Raw genomic sequence first — 22,279 nt, forward strand, 5'->3', positions numbered from 1 at the left:
GAGGAGGAGCTTTCTGTGTGGACCTTTGTGCTCTTTACCCATGTTAAATGGGTGGAGAGTGGAGCAGATTTGAAGAGAGGATGATACATTCAGTTTAATCTCCCCAAGCCAATAATAACGTATCCTTGAGCCCTCAGGTTAAGAGTTATTTCCAGGGAAGTTCCTGGGAAGGCCTGGCTCTGCCCCGATGGCACCCTCGGTGTACCTGCCTGTGTCATAGCACTTATCACACTGAATTACAGTCATCAGTTTCCTTGTCCGTGCCTGCCGTTAGACTGTAAGCTCTGCAAGGGCAGGGATGGTGGGACAGTGCCTGACATTTCTCTGTCTCCAGTTTGTAGCACAGTGCAAGTGGTAGGCATATCATATGTATTTCAGTTGAATTGAATTATTAAGGTCACTGTCAGGGAATAAATAGGATGGGACTAAAATTTTCGTATGTTCTCAACTTCTCTCTGGTGATGTGGCAGTAAACTAGAGTTGTTGAGAACACAAAAATGCTGTCATTTATCGTTTTCTTAGATTAAAAAAAATCTATGCTTTTGAAGTTGCCACCTTTAAGTCTTTCATTTTGGGAATCCTATGCATTACCTCTGTTGATTCTGATTTAACAGTTTCAAAGGGCTCGTTTTCTGTCACTGGATTCCCTCTCTAGAACCTGCATTTTCTCTGAAAGATATTTCTACCAATTAAAGTGTGGTGTGAAAACAATATTGGTGTAATAAAAACAATGGGTTTCCATTACAAAGTGATGGCCTAAACATACCCATTTATCTTTCCATACTTCTTAGATATCATTGCAAAAGACAAAACAGACAAAAGAAAACTAATAAATCGTGATTGTAGAAAAGAAAGGCTTTGAATCCAAATTATCTATGTCTGAATCCAGGCTCCACCATTTACCAACTGTGTGCCTTTGGGCAAGTTCCTTACTCTTTTTTTTTTTTGTCCTCAATTTCCTCATCTGTAAAATAAGGATGATGATAGCAGTGCCTACCTTCTAGAGTTATTGTGAGGACCGAGAGAGGTAATGTGTGCAAAGTACTTGGAGTTTTTATATTTAGCCAATGTCGAATTAATGTTGGCTGCTTTCATTATTATTTGACGATACCAGAAAGTCTAAGGAATTTCGAGGTAATAGAAAGCAGTTGGAATTTTATTGATCGAGAAACCAAAACAGTAACATGGAACTCAAAATAGGTGCTCCGGCTGCATGCTGAAGTCAGAGAATTCGCCATAGGGCCTCTTTACTGAAACTCCAAGCCTAGAGTCTGCAAGTGTGGCAGTAGGGAGCAGGTTTAGGAAAAATGGAACATCAAGGCAAATAATTAAGGGACTTCCTCCAAAACAGTCACTTCCCTTCTTCCGTCTCTCTATAGACAGAGCTCTGGCAACAGCTTTAGTTCCTAGGATAAAGCTACGAGAACAGCTCTTCAGGTGGAGTTAGGGGATTTGCTTTGGGGATGGTTGAGCAGGCCCTGTTCCCATGGACTTGGACTGGAGAGAGAGTGGGAGCACAAAGCAGAGCTTTAGGTAGTGTGCCTCCACAATAGATGGGTGAGGAGGCTGGAACAGGAGCAGGAAAAGAAAGGGAACTCAATCCGGGATTGACGTACATTAAAGGACCCTACCGTCAAAATACGGCCTTATTCTGGCAATCCTAAGGCAAAACTGCTTACCTTTTCTCAGCTTCTTTCGAAAGGGAAACCTGTCTGTCAGTGTACCTCCACTGCACCACTTACCTGCAGAGACCCACAGTGAAAGAGACCTCTCATTTGGAGTCTTGGAGACAGAGTAATACAACTGTTGAGGAAACCTATGCCTCTTACAGTTACTAACCCATGTGGTCCTTCACTTACTAATATAAATAGGTGATCCAGGCCCATCAGACATTTGCAGGAGACTAACCTTGAAAGAGGATGACTAAGATGAACAAATAGCTGACGTGGGAAAAACAGAGATAATGAGGAAGCGGAATGGAACTTTAGGAAGTTCTGATCATAGGAGGTTTCCTCAGAATCAAGAGTGAATTGGGCCCATAAATTAAAAACCAACTGCCGTGAGAAAAAGAAATGATTAAAGAATTAGTTCTGTGTTGAAGTCTTTTTAAAAAATGTTTATATTTATTTATTTTGAGAGAGAGAGAGAGAGAGAGAGAGAGAGAGCAAGCACATGCAAGCATGGGGCAGAAAGAGGGAGAAAGAAAATCCCAAGCAGGCTCTACTCTCTGTCAGCACAGAGCCTGACATGAGGCTCGATCTCACGAACCATGAGATCATGACCTGAGCTGAAATCAAGAGTTGGCCACTTATCTGACTGAGCCACTCAGGCACCTCTGTGTTGAAGTCTCGATTGCTGAAATAAAAATGCAGTTGGAGTGGTCAATAATAGTCTTAAGACCAATTTTTACAAAAATAAAAGAGGAAATGTAGAGACCATAAGGCAAGAAGACCAAAAGAGAAAATACATGAGAGAAACTCATACTGTCGGGACAAATCTAAGTGGTCAATATTCATTTTGTAGAGTTACAGAAGGAAAGATCAGACAATGGAAGGGAGAAAATAAAGAAATGGAGAATATTTCCCTAAAATGAAGAGGCTATGAAAGGGCCACCAAGGAACAAGCAGGAAGAACACAAACAAAAGCTTCTATCTGTACATGGGTGAACTCCTTATGATTCCAGAGACAGAAAATAGTTTACATGGAAAGACTGGTGTTGCATTTCTCACCTGCAACATGATTTGCTTGAAGAGAAGTAGCTTCAGTGTTCTAAGAGAAAATTATTTTGAACAGAACTCTGCACCCAGCCTCACTAATGTTTATGTGGGGGTCAAAATAAATGAGAATTCTGAAAGTTTACCATACACACCCTTTTTGGAAAATTACTTTGAAGAGATACTCCCAGTAAAATGAAAACAAATCCAAGAAAGAGGGAGATTTGGATATAGAAAGCAACAGTGTGCAAAGAAACCAGTAAAACTTAAAGTTGTGTCCAGATAAAGGGGCTATGAAGCCTAGTTTGATTTTTAAGAAAAGATTTATAAAAATGTAGAAGTATAATATAAATGCGTGTATGTGTATGTATGTGTGTGTATATATGTTACATATACAACATTCTGTAACTAAAAACAGGATAATATAAATATGTGTATGTGTGCATATTTATGTGTGTGTGTGTGGATAGATAGATATACCTATAAATAACATTCTGTGACATTTCAGGTGATTTAAACAAATTGGGGGTAAGGAGAAAGTGAAACTGCTTAAGATCATCTGATTTTTTGTTTTAGAATTTACAGGTGTAATATGGGTTTATTAAAACTCAAATAATACGGAAGTACATAGGAGGGTGAAAAGTGAACGTCCTTATCTCAAGCATATATAACAAACTTAACAGATTAGTAAGAAGAAAATAGACATCTCAATAGAAGAATGTATTAAAAGCTTGAGCAGGCATTTCCCAAAGAAAAATCCAGTTGGTCAATAAATAAAAAAAGGTAATGAGACAAATGCATATTTTTTCAATGTTTAGTTTTGAGAAAGAGAGTGTAAGCGGGGAGGGGCATAGAGAGAGGGAGACACAGAATCCAAAGCAGGCTCCAGGCTCAGAGCTGTCAGCACAGAGCCTGACGCGGGGCTCGAACTTATAGACTGCGAGATCATGACCTGAGCCGAGGTCAGATGCTTGATCCACTGAGCCACCTAGGCACCGCAGAGACAAATGCATATTAAAACCATGATGAAAAGAGGTCTACAAACCTTTAGGAATTGCTAAATTAAAAAGACTGACAATACCAACTATTTTGTAAACAGTTAGGCCTTATCTAGTAAAGGTAAAGATTTACACTATGACTCAGAAATTACATTTCTAGATTTATAGCCTACAAACATTGACCCCTGTGCACCTGAAAACTTGTACAAAAATGTTTATAGCAGCATTAAGAACCACTAATTTGAAACAACCCAAATCACCATTCACACAACATAGAGTGGATAAATCATGGTATATATTCACACAAAGTAATACTATTTGGCAATGGAGATGAACAGACTAATTCACCCCAACAACATGCATGAATCTCAGAAACTTAGTTATGAAAGAAAGAGCCCAGAAAGAATACATACTATATATCATTCTATTAAAATACAATTCAGGGGCACCTGGGTGGCTCAGTCGGTTAGGCGTCCAACCTCGGCTCAGGTCATGATCTCACGGTCTGTGGGTTTGAGCCCCACATCAGGCTCTGTGCTGACAGCTCGGAGCCTGGAGCCTGCTTCGCATTCTGTGTCTCCCTCTCTCTCTGCCCCTCCCCTCCTCACTCTCTGTCTCAAAAATAACATTAAAAAAAAATTTTTTTTAAATACAATTCAAATTTAGGCCAAAATAAACAATACTGTTTAGGAATGCAAACTTAGGTATGATAAAGCCTTTAAAAGAAAGCAAGTTTAATAGTTGCCATAAAAATCAGGAAATATATTTCCTCTAGAAGTGAAGGAGGTGGGATGGATGGAGTTGTGACCAAAAGAAGCAGGTAAGGGGTGTCTCAGCGCTGCCAGTATTCAGTAGTTTGACCTGGGTGATGATTACATATTGCCTTTTTGATAATTTGTTAAGCTACACATTTATAGTTTTATGTGTTCTGTACATGTGTTATATTTCACAGTGAAAGAGATTAAATTAAAAAAGCAAAGGTCCTACTTTATATCTTTATTCTCCACTTTATTCCCCTCTGCAGAAGTAAATGCTGTTAATAGCCAGCTTCCTTTCCATATGTGGTTTATTCTTAATATTGTTAGAAAAACCAAAGTTTGTGGGTTTTAAAAATTATTAGAGGTTATAGGATGAAGATCTGCCTAGGAAAAAAGGAAAGGAAAATAAGAAAGCTTAACTATTTCAATAAAATCAGAAAAGTGGGAAAACAAGCTTTTTTGATATCAAAAAAAGCATTTTATAAACTTTGATTCTCAGTGTGTTCATTTTGTTAAGTGTTAAATGCATCAAGCTGTACTCTCCTATGCAATTTTCTCTATGTTACATTTCAGTAAAAATTTTATTTAAAAAAATCATACCCATTCCTGACAGGGAACATTTGCAGGCATCCAAGAAAAAAGGAAAATTTATTTTATTGATAGGCTATCTATAAGAACCCAGTTAATTGTAGGGTCACCTTGGGTGGCCCACTCAGTCAGTTAAGCATCAGACTTCGTTCAGCTCAGGTCATCATCTTGCAGTTCGCAAGTTTGAGCCCCACATCAGGCTCTCTGCTGCCAGTGCAGAGCCCACTTTGGATCCTCTGTCTCCCTCTCTCTCTGCTCCTCCCCCACTCATGCTCTCTCAAAAAAAATTGTTAAAAAAGAAACCAGCCGCAAGTATATATAATGGTGAAACATTACCAATATCTTCATTAAAGTAAAAATAATGGAAACCAATTTGACAGTAAACTTCATATACTGAAAAAAAAAAGTAAAAATAAGACAAAAATGCTTACTATCATCTCCACTCTTCAACCTTATTCTGGAGGTTTCAGCCAATACAATAGAAGACAAGGAAAAAAATTAAAGGTACATATATTGGAAAGAAAGCAGAAAGTTGTCATTAATAACATATATATCATTGTCTACTGTAAAATTCAAGATAATTAATGATAACTAATACCAGAGTTCAGACAGTTGGCTGGATGAAACTTAAACTTGCAAAGATAAATTACTTTCCTATACAGTAACAGCAACAAATTAGAAAATAAAAGAGATATCTAGTCACAATTATATGGAAATTTGTAAAGTACTTAGAAATAAAAACAATGAAACTACTGATGACTATCAAAAAAGATGAGGATAAAAAGCTAGAGATTATGTTCCTTCATGACATAATTTCAGATTCAACAGAGAAGCTACAAGAATGGTAAAAAATTCTGTCCCTTTTGCCCAGATTCTCCAAATGTTAATATTTGATCACATTTGCTTTATCCTATTCCCTCTCTTCTCTCTCTCTCCTCTCCTCGCCCATCCCCCCCCTTTCTATATGTATAACACATGTATACATATACATGCATATTGTTTGTTTGAACCGTTTTTGAGGGTAAGCTACAGACATCATGCCCCTTTGCCCCTAAATACTTGTGTCTTTTCCTAAAAAACAAGTAGTCTCTTTGACTGCAGACTCGTACACAAAATAGGAAACTATAAGTAATGGATAAAATTAACACTAGTATCTAATTTACAGACCTTATTTTCAGATTTTGCCAATTATTCCGATGATATCCTTTTTAGTAAAAGAAAATCCCAGATCATGTGTTGCATTCAGTTCTCATCTTCAGCCTTGATGTTGATATTTTTGAACAGTAAACACTAGTTACATTGTGCAGTGTCCCTTACATTCAGCTTAATGCATTTTTGGTAGGAATGCTCTGAAGTAATGCTGTGCTCATCTCATTGCACATGGTGTTGATTTGTCCCATTATGACCCCGTTAACTTTGATCATCTGTATAAGATGGTGTCTTATACCAAAGAACTTCTTATAGGTTTTTAACAAACTGATTTCAAAATTCATTACATGAGTAATGGAGAAGAACAGCCAAGAGGTTTATGAAAAAGTAACACAAAAGGGAATTTCCTACTAGATGTCGATTGATACTTCAAAGCTAACATAATTAAGACAGTGTGATAATGGTATAGGAATAGACAGTGGAATTGAACAGATCCCAGAAGCCCATGGCCACTGATCCCTAGAACAGTGTGACTGCTGTCTCAAGTATGCTGTGCTCAGCACTTGAAACTAACTCATGATAACACCAGAACCTGTCAAAGCGAATTTATTTTATTGCTGCCATCTTAGACGCTAAAGATTACTCTGCCCTGAGAAGCCAAATATTTACATACACATCTCGTATAGGGCATAGAGTCTCTTTGGTAGGAAATGCTTACACAACTAAGTGATATTGCATGCTGATATGAATGGGTTGCTTTTGCCTGAGCAGCTTGGACTCTGGGAGTAGTAAAAAGGTCTGGTTGCTGGTCAGGGGCGGGAGCTAGCTGGCTCAGTCTTCCTTGGATTTCCTGTCAGGTTTCCAGGTGTACAACAGAAGACCTGTCTTCTCCGGCAGAGGTAATGGAAAGCTTCACATTTGGAAAAAAGTGACCAGTTAAACAATTTATCCTTTAGCTATTTGATATTTATAACCAGCTAATACTTTTAGCGGTAAAAGTTCTTATTTTTTTAATGGCCTCCCCACACATATTTGATAGAACATTTAGAGGTGGCTACATCTTGTAAGTAATAGACTTATTAAGCAATAAATGTTAATATGCTATTTTATTTGCAAGCTTTTGCCATTAAGATTTTGTGGTTTTGCTTTGTATTGATTGTGTGCATTCTTAAAGAGTAATCGATTTTGTGTCTAAATTTGTGATTAGACCTGGATAATTGGGATTTTCCTGATTCTACTCTAGAACATGTCAATTTCGTGTCTGATAAAGGTGATATTTCGATTCAGTATAGAAGAGGTGGCTTTCCATAAATGGTTTGGGGGCAACAGCCTATCCATTTGAGAGGAACAGCTAGAGCCCTACCTCATATAATACACAAAAATAAGTTCTGGATGTATTCAGGTTCTGAATATAAAAAGTCAAAACTATAAAATTACTAGAAGTAAGTGGGATTTTTTTATAATTTTATAATGATTTAGAAATAAATGAGATACAGAGCAGCCTTGTTTCTTTTTCTTTTTACAAAGAAACCTTAGAAGAAAAGATTGAAAGATTCAGACGAAAACTTCCATCTGTTAAAAGATACCATAAACAAAATTGAGACAAGTAGCAGGCTGGAAGAAAGAAACATAATAATCTCTATAAACCTGTGAGAAGAAAACTCAGTAGATGGAAAAGTAGGCAAGGGATGTGATCAGGCAGTTCCCCAAAGAAGAAATAAAATGGGCTGATAAACATGTGAACTAGTAAAAATCAGGGAAATACAAATTACCTGACACCAATTTGCACCATTGTGATGGGCACAAATGAAAGAGGTTGAAGACAGCATGAATAGGCACTTCCAGAAATCATTGCTGGAGTGTAAATTGTTCCAGTCTTTTTGGAGAGCAGTATGGCTCTATGACAACATTGCATCTGTAACAGATCAAAGCATATATTCCTTTGACCCAGAAATACTGGGACATTTGCATCTCAATATACATAACGGAAGCTTTGTTACAATATTGTAATGGTGAAAACAGCAGCAACCTAATCATCTGTCCCCTCATGGGGGACAGCTAGCTTCTTCCTTCCTCTAGGCTGGAAACTAAAGCCCATTTCCCTGGTTACCATAAGCTCCTGCTTAGTCCCTGGGGTAAACAGCAAGTTGTTGTGACAGGGTGAGCACACAGAAGAGAAGATGGCTCGGACATCGTAGGTGCACACTACCTTAGCTGGAGGTTGCCTTCTGGATATTAGAAGTTCACCTCTGCACACAAGTTCACATTGGAGTTTTTTACATTTTCTAGTGGAAGTTCCTGAATCAGGTAACCTAGTTCTCTGGGTGATTTTAATAGTAGCAGGTCATTTTTAGGAAGGTGGGATTTACACGTGGAGAATTTGGGGGAAGATTCAGAGAACTATTTAACAATCTAAAACCCGATTTTATTTCGGTCAAGTTGATGAGCCTATGCTATATCCCACATAATGAAAATCAATGCTTAGTCTCCATGACATTATCCCTGACAAACTCCCATGATTTATTCAAAATAAAATTTGACTTTCTGATATGTTAGTCACTCTTGGGCTATAAATATGTACAAAGAAATCTCTAGTTACTGACCAAAGAGAAAGAAGAGTAACCTCTTCACTCCCGGCTATCAGACTTCTTGACAGGATGTTTAATATTTATCAAAAATTGATCAGATGCTCTTTACCCAACAGTTTAATTTGCATAGATAATGAAATTACTTACAAAAGCCAGCAATTGAGTTAGACCAGCCCTGTTCAATAGAAATGTTATGTGAACCACAACATTTAAAAATTTCTAGTAGCCACATTAAAAATGTAAAAGGCCATTTGTGCTCTTTTTTTTTTAATTTTTTTTTAATTTTTTTTTTTATGGTGCTTGAAGTAAAACAGCCCATCCTCTGCAAGTCCATCGATGTTGTTCCTTAGGCATTCTCTCTCTGCTCAAATTGTTGAAGGATGGTGGTTTGTTTCATGGTTTTTGTATTTGAGTCTAATGCACGTTCTAACATGATAGAGGCAATGCATTATTGTGTAGCCACGGTTTTCTGGAGAAGTTGATATTTTAGGAATTGTATTTCAGATCTTAAATAAAATTTGTTTCTAAATTTCAAAGCAAAAAAAAAATGTAAAAGGCAGGCAACATTAATTTTAATAATACTTTTATTTAACTCAGGATATAAAAAATTTTTCAACATGTATTCAATACGAAAATTTGTAATTTTACATTCATTTTTGGGTATTAAGTCTTTGAAATCCAGTGGGCATTTTACATTTAGAACATATCTCAGTTTGGACCATCCTCATTTCAACATTAATGTTGGTTGATTAATTAATTAATTGATTGATTGATTTAATTAATGCTCAACATTAATATATGACTAGTGGCTACTGCATTGGACAGTGTAGGACTAGCCTTTACAAGCTCTAAAGGACAGAAATGGTTATGGTGTCTCCATTCTCTATCACTGTATCCCCAGCATCTTACATAGTACCTGGTACATAGCAAGTATCTGATAATATTTTTGGCTTAATGAACGAGTGGATAAATCTAAAACTGTCTTTTCACTAACTCCTCAACCTTTCATACATTTGAGTTATAGTTGTCACAAAAATAGTTGCCAATAAACTTATAATGGAGTATCTGCTGTACAGCCATTTAGAGAAAATCCTAGAATAGACTGTATGTCCTTTCTGTCCAAAAGCAGTTTTAAAAAATTGTCTGTTGACTGCAGGTAATAAAAGTGAGTGACGTTATAGAGATTCTTAGAGTTCCCATCTGCTGACCACGGCAATTCTGTTTTTTCTTTAAATTTGCCTCACTAATTTTTATTTATTTATATATTTTAAAAATATACATATTTTCAATAAATATTTATTTTTAATAAGTACTATTTATTTTTGAGACAGAGAGAACAAGCAGGGGAGGGGCAGAGACAGAAGGAAACAGAGGACCTGAGGCTGGCTCTGTGCCGACAGCTGTGAGCCCAGTGTGGGGCTTGAACTCATGAACTGTGAGATCACGATCTGAGCCGAAGTCGGACTTCGGGCGACTGAGCCACCCAGGTGCCCCTAAATTTGTCTCACTAATTTTTAGAAACATTTATATTTTGAGAAGACCGTTGTGTAACCCAACTCCTGCCCCCCAAATCGTATATCTCTTAAGTATAATTATATCAAAGTCCACTGAGAGCTGGACTGTTTTGAGCGTCCCTGTCATTGTTTACTCTGACTTAAAATCAGTGAAACTTCTAGTACCTTAAATATCTCCAGCTGTTTTAGGTGTTGGAGGTAGTACGGAATAATTGTTACACATGACCTTTCCCCTTGAGGAGCTTATAACCTATTTGGAGGAGAAAAACCATTAACAAAATGAGTAGAGAAGAATTAAATTTGTAAGTTTTTGTTTAGTGTTTTCTGTGTGCCTTAGGCTTGGTGCTAGAAAGATGAATACAAGTACATTTCTCTCTTTTCAAATAGCTTGCAGATACGTTGAAGATTCATATCTAAGCCAATAAACATTTTAGGGGCGCCGGGGTGGCTCAGTCAGTTGTGCCTGACTTCAGGTCATGATTTCACAGTTCATGAGTTCGAGCCCCACGTCAAGCTCTGTGCTGACAGCTCGGAGCCTGGAGCCTGCTTCAGGTTCCGTGTCTCCGTCTCTCTCTGCCCCTCCCCTGCTCGTGTGCGTTCTGTCTCTCTCTCTCAAAAATAAATAAACATTAAAATAAAACTTTATTAATAAACATTTTAATAGCAGTATGAAAAATCTGTGAGGTACAAGAATAATATCCCCTTATGCAGATGAGGAAGCTGAGACTCAGTGAGGGTCAGTGACTTGCTCAAGGTAGCAGTTAGAAAAAAACCTGGATTCAAATCTAGATATTTGTAGGAGCCTTTGCTGTTTCTTCCACACCACACTTTCTGTATTTCAAGATTCCTAGAAAGAGAAATTGAGTTCTTCACTTGAGGTAAATCACGGCTCATGAGTCAATTTTCTAACTGATTCTAGATTGCCTAATATATTCATGTGTTTACATAATCTTGTAGAAAGTGCATATCCTATCATTTGAATTGCAGGGTGCTGAACTGTAAGGGCCCTAGGGTTTTATTGGTGAGAAAGCTGTAAGGGCTGGACTTGGAGGCATTTCCACAAGGAGGCATTGAAGGGTAGGAGGCCAGGCCAAGGTCTAAGGGAAGCACTCGCCTTTCCAAGCAGGGAGACAAACTTAAACAGGCAGGAGTGTGAGAGATCAGGACAAAGTGAGGTCATCAGAGGCCCTAAATCACTAGTTGAACACTCCGTACTTGAACAGGAAGGAACCATCAAAGATTCTCAAGCAGGACTAACAGGTCGGAGTTGAGTGATTCGGTGATTCATGGTTCATTAGTTTTTTAGTTTCTCTTAGATCTGTGCAATTTCTTTTCAGTTCTTATTTAAAACTATACCTTAGGAAGTGGGATTTTGATTAAGAATATATATATATAAGGCTTATGTTAGGTTGATAATAAATGTTTTTTTATATGACAGAAGTTTGTTAGGTGCCTAGCATCGTCCTAAATATTAATTAACATTATACTAGTGCCTGTTCCTAATATAAGAAATTAGATAAGTCCTTAAGGTAACAGACAACTATAGTAGCTTCTTATTCTATCCAATATGTTATTTAAGCATCTTTGGTTCTATAGCTATGTAAGGGTTTGTGTAGACTTGTATAAACAATTGTAAGGATAATAGAAACCATATAAAATTTTAGGTTTTTTTTACTCTAAAATAATTGGGAAGTCGTTTTTAGTGAACTAGGTGATATAATTTCAGAAATTACAGAAAGCTTCAGAAAGCTTTCAAATATCAATTGTAGAAATAGCTTTCCTTAGTAAAGCTCTTAATAGGGTGAAAGATGCTCTTTGAGATAAGTATAAGGATATTTTTTGTTGACTGCCATAATGTCTGGAGTGGGATTTAAATTCTAAATTTTGCTATAACTCTTTGAAAGCCAGTTTTCTTTTTAAGTGTGTAATTATATACTGTGGACAAATCATAGGTTTTATGTGTGTGTATTTTTATTTATACATGACTCATTCACATTTGTGATTATATTTATGTAGTTCTCTAATATTTTCAGTTTAATTTAGTTGGCCTGTGTTTTTGTTCTCCTCTAAGGCAATAAGAAAATTTGTCCTGTTAGCTTTTGGATTATTAAACCCCTCCTCCTTCTCTTGCAAATTTCAAGTTGTCAGCCATTTTCTTGAGTTTATAATGCTATTTTTCCTCCCTTGGAAAAAAATTTTTTTACAGTTTCCAAAATCTGAAAGTAGTTGTATGAAATAGAAATGGAGACTAGCTCCTTAAAATTATCTTAAGTAGTATGTGCGAATGTCTAAAATAACCTAAGCAAATAAAAAGTAAATCCACGTTATAAATCTTCCCCATCCCCTTTTAAAGCTAAAATGATTATGACCAAATTTTGTTTGTGTTTTTAATCTGCTTGGCCATCTGTGGAAGACTGTCCTCTTCTTTCCTAGGCCACAGACCTCCACCAGCACGAAGTGGACATCGTTGTGTGGCAGATAATACCAACCTCTATGTGTTTGGAGGTTATAACCCAGATTACGATGAATCTGGAGGGCCAGATAATGAAGACTATCCTCTCTTCAGGGAGCTTTGGAGGTATCATTTTGCTACAGGAGTATGGCACCAGATGGGCACAGATGGCTACATGCCCCGGGAATTGGCATCTATGTCACGTGAGTGCAAGCCGTCCTGAACTTTTGACTCTTTCATAATTAAGCAATGTCTGTGAGAACAGGTTCAGTGCCGCGTGTTTTTTGTTCATAATTTATAATAATACTGTAATATGATTAAACCCTGTTAATGGGTAGACTTTTCACTATGGTAATACTATAGCATGGTGATTCAGAATCACTTGGCAGTTGGATAGTCCTGAGTTTAAATCTAGCTGTGTACCATTTGCTTGCTTGATGAGTTTTAGCGTCAAGTTCCTTACCTGTAAACTGGGATTAGTAATATCTCAGAGGGTTCAGTATAAAGTTTCATATATATGTATGTATGCTAAGCACAATGTAGTAGAAGATTAACAGATGGGGCTTATAATGGCAAAATGATAGCTTCTGAACAAAGTACTTCACGTGTAGTATCTGTTTACCTAACGACGTCTACGTAATGCACAAACTAGAATTACTGCCATTGTACAAATGAGAAACTGAGTGGAAAGAGCCCAGGTATGTCCATCAACTGATAAATGGGTAAACAAGATGTGGTATACACACACACACACACACACACACACACACACACACACACACACACTGGAATATCACTCAGCCATCAAAAAGAATGAAGTCTTGTCATTTGCAATGACGTGGATGGAGCTAGAGTATATTATACTAAATGAAATAAGTCAGAGAAAGACAGATACCATATGATTTCACTCATGTAGAATTTAGGAAGCAAAACAGATGAACATATGGGAAGCGGGGGAAAAGAGGGAAGTAAATCACAAGAGACTCCTAATGATAGAAAACAAACAGGGTTGATGGAGGGAGGTGAGTGAGGGGGGTGGATGAGATGGGTGATGGGTACTAAGGAGGGCACTTGTTGAGATGAGCACTGGGTGTTATATGTGAGTGATGAACCACTAAATCCTATTCCAAAACCAGTATTATACTATATGTTAACTAACTAGAATTTAAATCAAAATCTGGAAGGGAAAAAAAAAAGAGAAACTGAGGCTACAGAGATGCCCTAAGGAAATGGCTAAGAGTGCAGGCTCTGGAGTTAGATTGCCTGGAATTGAATCCTAGCTTGGCAAGATTCTTTTTGGGAAACGTTCAACAAGGTTAAACCACTCTCCACTTGTTTCATCAGCTATAAAAATGGAGAAGATAAGATTAGTTCCCACCTCATAGGGCTGTTGTGAGGATTAATTTGGAGATTAAATAACTTTCCTGAGGTCACATGAGAATTGAAACCTAGCTCTAGCTGGCTTCAGAGCCCATGCTGATTCTTATTCTATATTAACTGAATAATTGATTTTAGAAAAGAAATGCCATTGAAATAATACAGTAGCACTATTTTGGGAGCATTTGTCATCAGAGAGAAAGAATGTGTGTGTGTGTGTGTGTGTGTGTGTGTGTGTGTGTGTGTGGTGGCGGCAGGAACAGAAGAGATCTAGAGAAGAACACCAAAGTTACCAGCAGGATATTGGTGTTTCTTTTTATCTGGTGGAGGATTAAGGTGACAGAAACCATAATTTAAAATGTAGAGATCATTCATTCCCCTGGCAAAAACAGAATGATCATTTTATCCCTTCATCCAGAGCCCTGCTGGGCCTTTGTTAAGACAAAGATAATACTTCCTCTGCTTTGCTGCGTACTTGAACCGCCTTGAGCCGCAGTGGTTCATGTCATTTAGTATTATTATCCACAGTGTTTCATGAACTCCACAAATACGCATTGAATACATGTCACACACCTAACAATGAGCTGGCTACATGACACAGTCCATAGAGTGTGAATTAAACCTTTTTCTGCAGTACTTTGTATTAGTTAGATGTCAGTGGTTTGGACTATCTTCTGAGAGCATTAAAGCAGGCTTTTTTTTTTTTTCCCCCAGTTTCTCAGCGATTCTGGGTTTATGTGGGAACATACTACAGGTAGCCAGTACGTAAATGGAATTTGTGCTTCTCCTTCCCCAGTTGTGCTGCATGGAAACAACCTGTTGGTATTCGGAGGTACAGGCATCCCATTTGGCGAGAGCAACGGCAATGATGTCCACGTGTGTAACGTGAAGTATAAGAGATGGGCTTTACTTAGCTGTCGTGGGAAGAAACCCAGTCGTATATATGGACAGGTACCAATCTGTGGCCAGTCACGGTGGATGTATTTCTGCAGATTTTTCTAGTTTGGGGGACAATGTCAGAATAATTATTTCCATGTTTTTAACAGAGAATAAATTCACTGGGGTTAATACTTGATTTTTCAGTTGTGATACGAAGTTGTAATTTATAAATCTGGTTGCTCGCCTTCTCCCTTCCTTTTTTTCCCTCACTCTTTGTTTCTAGTCCAATTGGGCACCGTGATCTAGATCTATACGGAAGTATTTTTCAGTGTCAGGACCCACCACATCCCCACCCCCACCTCCAGTGAGAGATTGGGCTCTACGTATGGTCTGCACGCTGCCACCTTTAGAACAATGCGATTCTGTGGAGAGCTTTCTAACCTAAGTTAGTAGAGGAGGTGATCTCCGCACTTTGGTACAAGACTTTTATAAGACTAATCTGAGCTAAAACACAGATTATGTGGAGATGAGTTTCTAGTTACATTGCCGTGCTTCAAATCCTAGGTTTGAAAAGTTATATCCAAAAAGATAGGGTGCGACCTACCAGCATCAGAGACCCTTTGAAAGTAATGGACTAAGCTTAAAACAGCTAAGCTTTGGCTTCTTGTTTAGCTGGCCAGCTTTCGTACTGGTAAATACCTTCCTTCTGAGCTATGTGTAGAGGCACACCCTAGATAACTCTGTCCCACCACAGGAGGCATTTAAACTCTGATAACATGATCGTAACAAAAGCTGAGCTTATGCTAAAGAAGAATCTGGTGGAAAATGTGAAGTTTTATGACTGCTAACTCTAGACATTTTACTTAAGGAGTTCTGGTGGCTTATTTTCATATCTGCTTCTTCTTCTTAGAGCAGTTTTCTTCATACTGCTTAGAAAGAGAAGCAGCTTTGCATGGAAATGCTAATGCCCCCGATGTATACATTCTTGGGTTGGCTAAGACCCGTAAGGAACATCCAGTCCTCTTGCCTATCTAGGTAGGACTGCTTTCCAGTTGAGCAAAGCTCTACCTTTCTAAAAGTAATCTCTGGGTTCTCTAAAATCTTTAATCCTTTAAACGTCTGATATTCTAGAAGGTTAAAAAGTACAAAAGAATTTCATAAAGTCTGATTTTGGGGTATTTAGTAAGTTTACATTCTTTAACAAAGTGTTCATGAGTCAGTGGTGTTCACATTTCCTTGTTTTCCAGGCCATGGCGATCATCAATGGCTCCCTTTATGTTTTTGGAGGGACAACTGGCTATATTTATAGCACAGATCTGCACAAATTAGATCTCAATACCAGAGAGTGGACACAACTGAAACCAAACAACCTATCCTGTGATCTGCCAGAAGAGAGGTAAGGTTCTAGGATTAAAGCATATTTATTCTTTCTTGCTAAGATTTGACTTTATTCAGAATATTGGTAATATATGGTTTAAAGAAAATTCTTAAAGCCTGGTTAAAATAGCTAACTGGCTGGTAGATCCCAGTTCAGCATTAAAGAAAGGTCTTCTGGTTAAGGAGTGCTATTTCTCCATTAACTATAGATTTTTTCCTCATGTTATTTTCTTTTATACCTCAGTTTTTCTGCATTAAGAAGATAGTAACACTTTGAAGAAGAAACCAATGGTAGCAATTGTAATTAAATACCATATTACAGACAAAACAATTACTTTCTAGTTACTTTTTTGATTTCCCTTCTTAACTTGCATATTAGGGTTCTTTGGCTCATTTGTTCGCAGCTGTATACCCAGAAGAAGGCGCAGTGCCCGTGGCATCAGTTCCCATAGTAATACTCAATGAATATTGATCGGATGGATGGGTGGAAAGGAGGAGGGAGGCCACTGATTTTAAGTGCCCTGTTAAGCACGCAAACATCACATGGTGCTCCTAGTTGCCTTCTAGGAACAGGTGTAGGCCTTTCACTTTTCTTTCCTGATAGGAGTTTCCTCTTAGCAGTAAGCTCTATGAAAAACTTAATTTCTTCCCCTCCTGTTTAAAAGTAAAGACAGTGGGGGCACGTGGCTGGCTCAGAAGAGCACACAAGTCTTGGTCTTAGGGCTGTGAGTACAAGCCCCATGTTGGGTGTAGTGATTACTTACATGAATAAACTTAAAAAAATACATATTAAATGCAAAGACAGTAAACATTTTTTTATTCACTCTGTTCAGATGAATGCAGTTAACTCTGTTTCCTTTAAACAAAATAGCATAGAGGTGCTAAGGAAGACTTTATTGCAGTATGTCAGTGGGCTGATGATTGTAGAACTACCGTGTGAGGACTTGGGAGGTGGACCGCTACTGGAATAATTTTGATGTAATTTATTTTATCAGCACCAGGGCCTTCAGGGAAAGGAGGAAATAGATTAAGTTTTCAAAGCATTTTCACATGGTTGCCTTCTTGAATCATTTTATGGACATATTATAAATTGTTTCAGCTTCTAGCTAGACTGCTTGGATGAAAGTTCTGGTAGGTGTTTCACATCATATTCACAGTTCTGAGTAGTGTAATTTTTCTGATATCTTTGTATCTATTAAATAAGTATCTTCATTTAAAAGCGCATAGTCTAGGGTTTCTAATGAAATGTAGACAGATCACTTTTTAGAAAATCTGGAAAATACAGATAAGGAAAATGAAGAAAATAAAAAAGCAAAACCTAAATCTAGGGATAACCAGGGTTAACATTTTGGATGTATCTCTGTAGTCCTTTTCTGTGCGTATTTGTGTAACTATAAATTTTTAATGAGATTATAGCCTATCTGCTCTTACATGAGAGCATTTCTTTTTTAGTTAATGACACGAAAAGAAGTTTCCAATATATTAACCATCGTCTACACCTACTTTCTTATTGGAGCATACTAATCCATTGTATATATATTCTATAATTTACTGTGAATAATTATCCAATAAAAATATCCTGTAGCTAAATCTTAGGTAGATAATTTTTCACTTTATTATAAATGGATTTTATTGTGTATTTTCAGATACAGACATGAAATTGCACATGATGGGCAGAGGATTTACATCTTGGGAGGTGGTACTTCCTGGACAGCTTATTCCTTAAACAAGGTATATTTAAAAATAATAATAATGAGAGACAGAGAGAGAAGGATAGGAAGAGGCATGTTTCATACCAAGCAAGATAATTCTGTTACTGTAGATATTTAGATTTCTGGACAGGTTCTTCATTAACACCTGTTGTGTGTTACCTGCTCGTCGTAACAGAAGGCCGAACTATGCCTCTGTTACACTTTCCAGTCGACAGTTGTAGTGATCACACACTAAAAACACATGAAAATGAATCCTGGCACAAACTGGATGAGGAAAGAGACCAAAAGGAGGACACAGTAGCTTAAATGGAGAAACCGATGAGAACTGGAGCCACGTTGCTCAGAATGTCCCACAGAATGTCTCTCATCATCAGTGAGATGTCTAAAAAGAACAGTATTTTTAGGGCTCTGCATCACTCACTTTAGAAAGCTGTACTCTGAAGGTTTTTATTCATCCATTCCTATGGCATTTCTAAATGCACATCTCCCAGGGAAGATCTAGATTAGGCTACAGAGCTCCTGCTCTGCTTTGGAACCTTATTGATCTTTTTCAAGTTTTGTCAAAACTGCATTCTCATATTTTCTTATGAACAGTTGCTTTTTTCTGGTATAAAAAAATGATACACACGTTCGTTGTGAAAAATGGGGTAGTTGTAGAATTCCAACTTTTTTACTTCGTTTTTTTTCTGTGATTTTAAAAAATTGGAGTCCGATATCTGCTAGTTTTCAACTGCTTCATTTAATGTTTTTTGCCTTAATATTAGGGAAAATCAGAGAAAAGCAAAAGAAACGAAGACTTTTCAACCAAGAATACATGTTTATACAGGTTGTTGTTAAAAATTCAGTTTTCAGGGGTGCCTGGGTGGCTCAGTCAGTCAAGTGTCTGACTCTTCATTTCAGCTCAGGTCATGATCCCAGGATCGAGCCCCACATCAGGCTCTGCGCTTAGCACAGAGCCTTCTTAAGATTCTCTCTCTCTCCCTTTGCCCCTCTCCTCCGCTTACACACTCTTTCTCTAAAAAAATAAAAAATAAATTTAAAAAATTGCAGTTTTCAGGCTAGCTAAAGTTATTTATGTGTGTGTATCTTCTCTTTTTCTCCCCAAGATCCATGCATACAACCTTGAAACGAATGCATGGGAGGAAATTGCCACAAAACCCCACGAAAAAATAGGTAAATTTAAATTATTGATTCATTTTTCTTTAATAACTATGCTTTATATTTTTACTTATTTTAGAAGAGAAAAAGTGCTTTTATTGAGTTATATGACAAGTATAATATCTGTTGTACTGGTATTATAACTTATTTTATTCCTTAGCCCAATTATGCTTCCTCCGCAACTGTGCAGAGACTTTTAATGGGGATTGTTGAGTTCTGTGGAAATAGGGAAATGTGGATGGGTTAGGAAGCAGGCACTTTGAATCAAGGTCCGCTTGTTTTTTGTGGGCATAATGCTTGGGAAGGCCATTAGTAACCCCGTTTTGTTCCCCTGGCACCTGAGCATTGTAGTTATGATGGGACTCCGATGGCTTTAATTTAATGTGAAAAAAGGAAGGGTTGGAAGGACTAATCAATGATTGCTTAATGCAACAAAGGGGTTGTTTTAAGTAAGTGACTCATAGGATGTCTTTCACCGTGGCACATCACCGTTATTCTATTCTTTCTGTGGATAATGGGTTATTTGTGTTCATGTGTTTGGCAGGTTTTCCTGCAGCCCGAAGATGTCACAGTTGCGTTCAAATAAAAAATGGTAAGTGTTCTAAAGAACATTCTAGTTTCATTTTTGTAATCGTATATGCCAAGAACGTCTTCTTTTTTTTATGTTTATTTATTTATTTTGAGAGGGTGAGTGAGAGTGCGTGAGTGGGGGAGGGGCAGAGAGAAATGTTGAGAGACAGAGAAGAATCCCAAGCAAGCTCCATGCTGTCAGCACAGAGCCCGATGTGGGGCTCAATCTCCTGAACCGTGAGATCGTGACCCCAGCCAGAATCAATATGCTCAACTGACTGAGCCACCCAGGTGCTCTGAGAATGTCTTATTTCTTAATAATAGCTCCTTAAAGGGGGCATAACTTTGAGAAGAGTCTATTTCTTATAGTTTAAACTTAAAAGGAAACCCATAAAATTATGGTTCTCTCAGCAGTTTTCATCCAGTAACCTAGTGGGGTGTTTGGGTTCCCTCAGTTACCAGAGAACTCAAAAATTGGTGATAAGTAAGCTTTTATTACACCACCTGACCTTTCAGCACCTCCCCCCAACCAGTGTCTGTGGCTGTGGTGGGTGATACTAACAATCTTGACATACAAAATGGACACCTTGGTGGGCAAAGTATTAAAATTACAATGAGTCCTTCAGAGTGGTATTTTCTAAAGTTTATTCTGTGTTCTCTCAGATGCCAAATAGGACTCTTGGCTCATTCTTTGGCCGTATTACAACAGAGGCATTGTGTGGCTTCAGAAAGCAGCTGAGGCTACTTCATCCGAGTGTGATAAATGACTCCTCTTTGGACAACCCTCCTGTCTTTTAATTTACAACTTATTTTATCGTTTGGTATACCCCCTTCCATTTTCCCTGGGAGGAAGGTGTGTGTAAATGAATTTGATAGCCTGTATCCTTTCGGCAGTTTTGTTTGGATTTCACTAGGATCATGCTGCCATCTAGTACAGAGGTACATTTTATTATGCTTCTGCTTTCTCGGTAGGATTTATAGATAGTGGCATCGTTCGGCTTTGCCTCTGGAAGAAGCAAAGCTGTACCTTGCTTTGGAGCTGAACTTTTCTTGAATCTTAGGCCAAAAAGTTTCCGGTGTATTTTGTAGTTTAATTAAGTATTGGCTTAAACCTGACCTAGACCTGAATTAAGACATCTATTCATTTGATTTGTTGAGGCCAGGCAGTATACTAGTGGAGTGCCTTAGTTTGGGGCATTTAGTATGAATGTTTATGTAGACTTTGTTACAGGTTGTCCAGTTATAACTGTCTAATTTTACAAAAACAAAGCAATGACGACGGTAAAAAAAAAAAAAAAGAAAGAAAGAAAGACAGACCTTTGATTTTGGAGAAGGTTTAAAGAACTTAAAAAACTGTTTAGATCCAATGGGGCTTCAAACTATCCTCTTTTGGCTAAAGAAAATTTGTAAGAACTACTTTTTCTGCCCCAAACTGAACATTGCAGCGAATGTTTCTCCTCAGGTTAAATGTCTACATAGAAGACATCTGTCTCTATGGGCAGATAGGTGTCCATCCTTTCCAGAGCATTATTTAAAAGAAGAATTTGTAAACTGGTGACCTGCAGTTATGTTTTGTCTGGCTCACATGTGTATGCAATTTTTTTGGATTAGAATCAAAGTGTTTCACTTAAAAAAAAAATCCAGATTTCCAGCTTCTCTTATAAAAACAGATCTAGCAGTTGCTGACCTTAAACTCTACATGGTGTCAGTCAGCTGGTGCAGGGCATGTGCACTCTTCTTATTTGTTTCCCTGGATCTCCTGTTTGTGTATTTTCCCTGGACCTTCTCATTCATTCGCTTCCTGTGCCTACAGGTATTTGAATTTGAGGACCCAGACACGAGGCCTGCATAGAGGCTTGCTGCATCCCTAGCCTTAGCAAAGATCCCAGCATAGTATCCATACTTTAGCAAGGGACAAGACAGCAGCAGGGGAGGACCACCCGGCTAGAGCCGTCTGTAGTAGGGGGGAATCCACTGAACTTGACCCCTGTCAGCCTGCCAGGTGATCTACAAAACACGCTGTGGCCGTGGCTCTTTTCTTTGGTGTGATCATGGGTCTCTCTCTTCTTGATAGACGTGTTTATTTGTGGGGGCTATAATGGAGAAGTGATCCTGGGAGACATCTGGAAGCTGAATCTGCAGACTTTTCAATGGGTGAAGCTCCCAGCTACCATGCCAGAGCCAGTTTATTTTCACTGTGCAGCTGTTACACCAGTAAGTTCTTGTTTTCATATCTTCCTTACATAGTTGCAGATGATAAGTCTTGACAGTGATATTAGCGAGAAAAAAAGATTCTGATGTTACCAACCTTGGATAAAGAATGTGTTTCTAAAACTTTCTTCAAGACAAAGCCAGCCCTTCTTCTGAGAAGAGGGGAGAAAAGCCATCATACACAGTTTAAAAGAGCAGCATAAATATAAAAGAAATGCTGTGCATGGCATTTAG

The 22,279-nt window shown here is 37.9% G+C and overlaps 1 protein-coding gene across 6 annotated transcripts in view; it reads left to right on the forward strand.

Moving 5' to 3' along the window:
* Positions 1–22,279, forward strand: part of KLHDC10 (kelch domain containing 10) — a 70,585-nt gene that overhangs the window by 31,885 nt on the left and 16,421 nt on the right. For all 6 annotated transcript variants that reach the window (XM_042972273.1, XM_042972290.1, XM_007078081.3 and 3 more), the window contains 7 exons: positions 12,743–12,964; positions 14,935–15,089; positions 16,265–16,413; positions 18,041–18,125; positions 19,213–19,279; positions 19,809–19,856; positions 21,909–22,048. In XM_042972273.1, the coding sequence (XP_042828207.1) occupies positions 12,743–12,964; positions 14,935–15,089; positions 16,265–16,413; positions 18,041–18,125; positions 19,213–19,279; positions 19,809–19,856; positions 21,909–22,048 (866 nt within the window). The remainder of the gene's footprint in view (positions 1–12,742; positions 12,965–14,934; positions 15,090–16,264; positions 16,414–18,040; positions 18,126–19,212; positions 19,280–19,808; positions 19,857–21,908; positions 22,049–22,279) is intronic.

The sequence above is a fragment of the Panthera tigris genome, chromosome A2, assembly GCF_018350195.1.
Source record: "Panthera tigris isolate Pti1 chromosome A2, P.tigris_Pti1_mat1.1, whole genome shotgun sequence".
Lineage (NCBI taxonomy): Eukaryota > Metazoa > Chordata > Mammalia > Carnivora > Felidae > Panthera > Panthera tigris.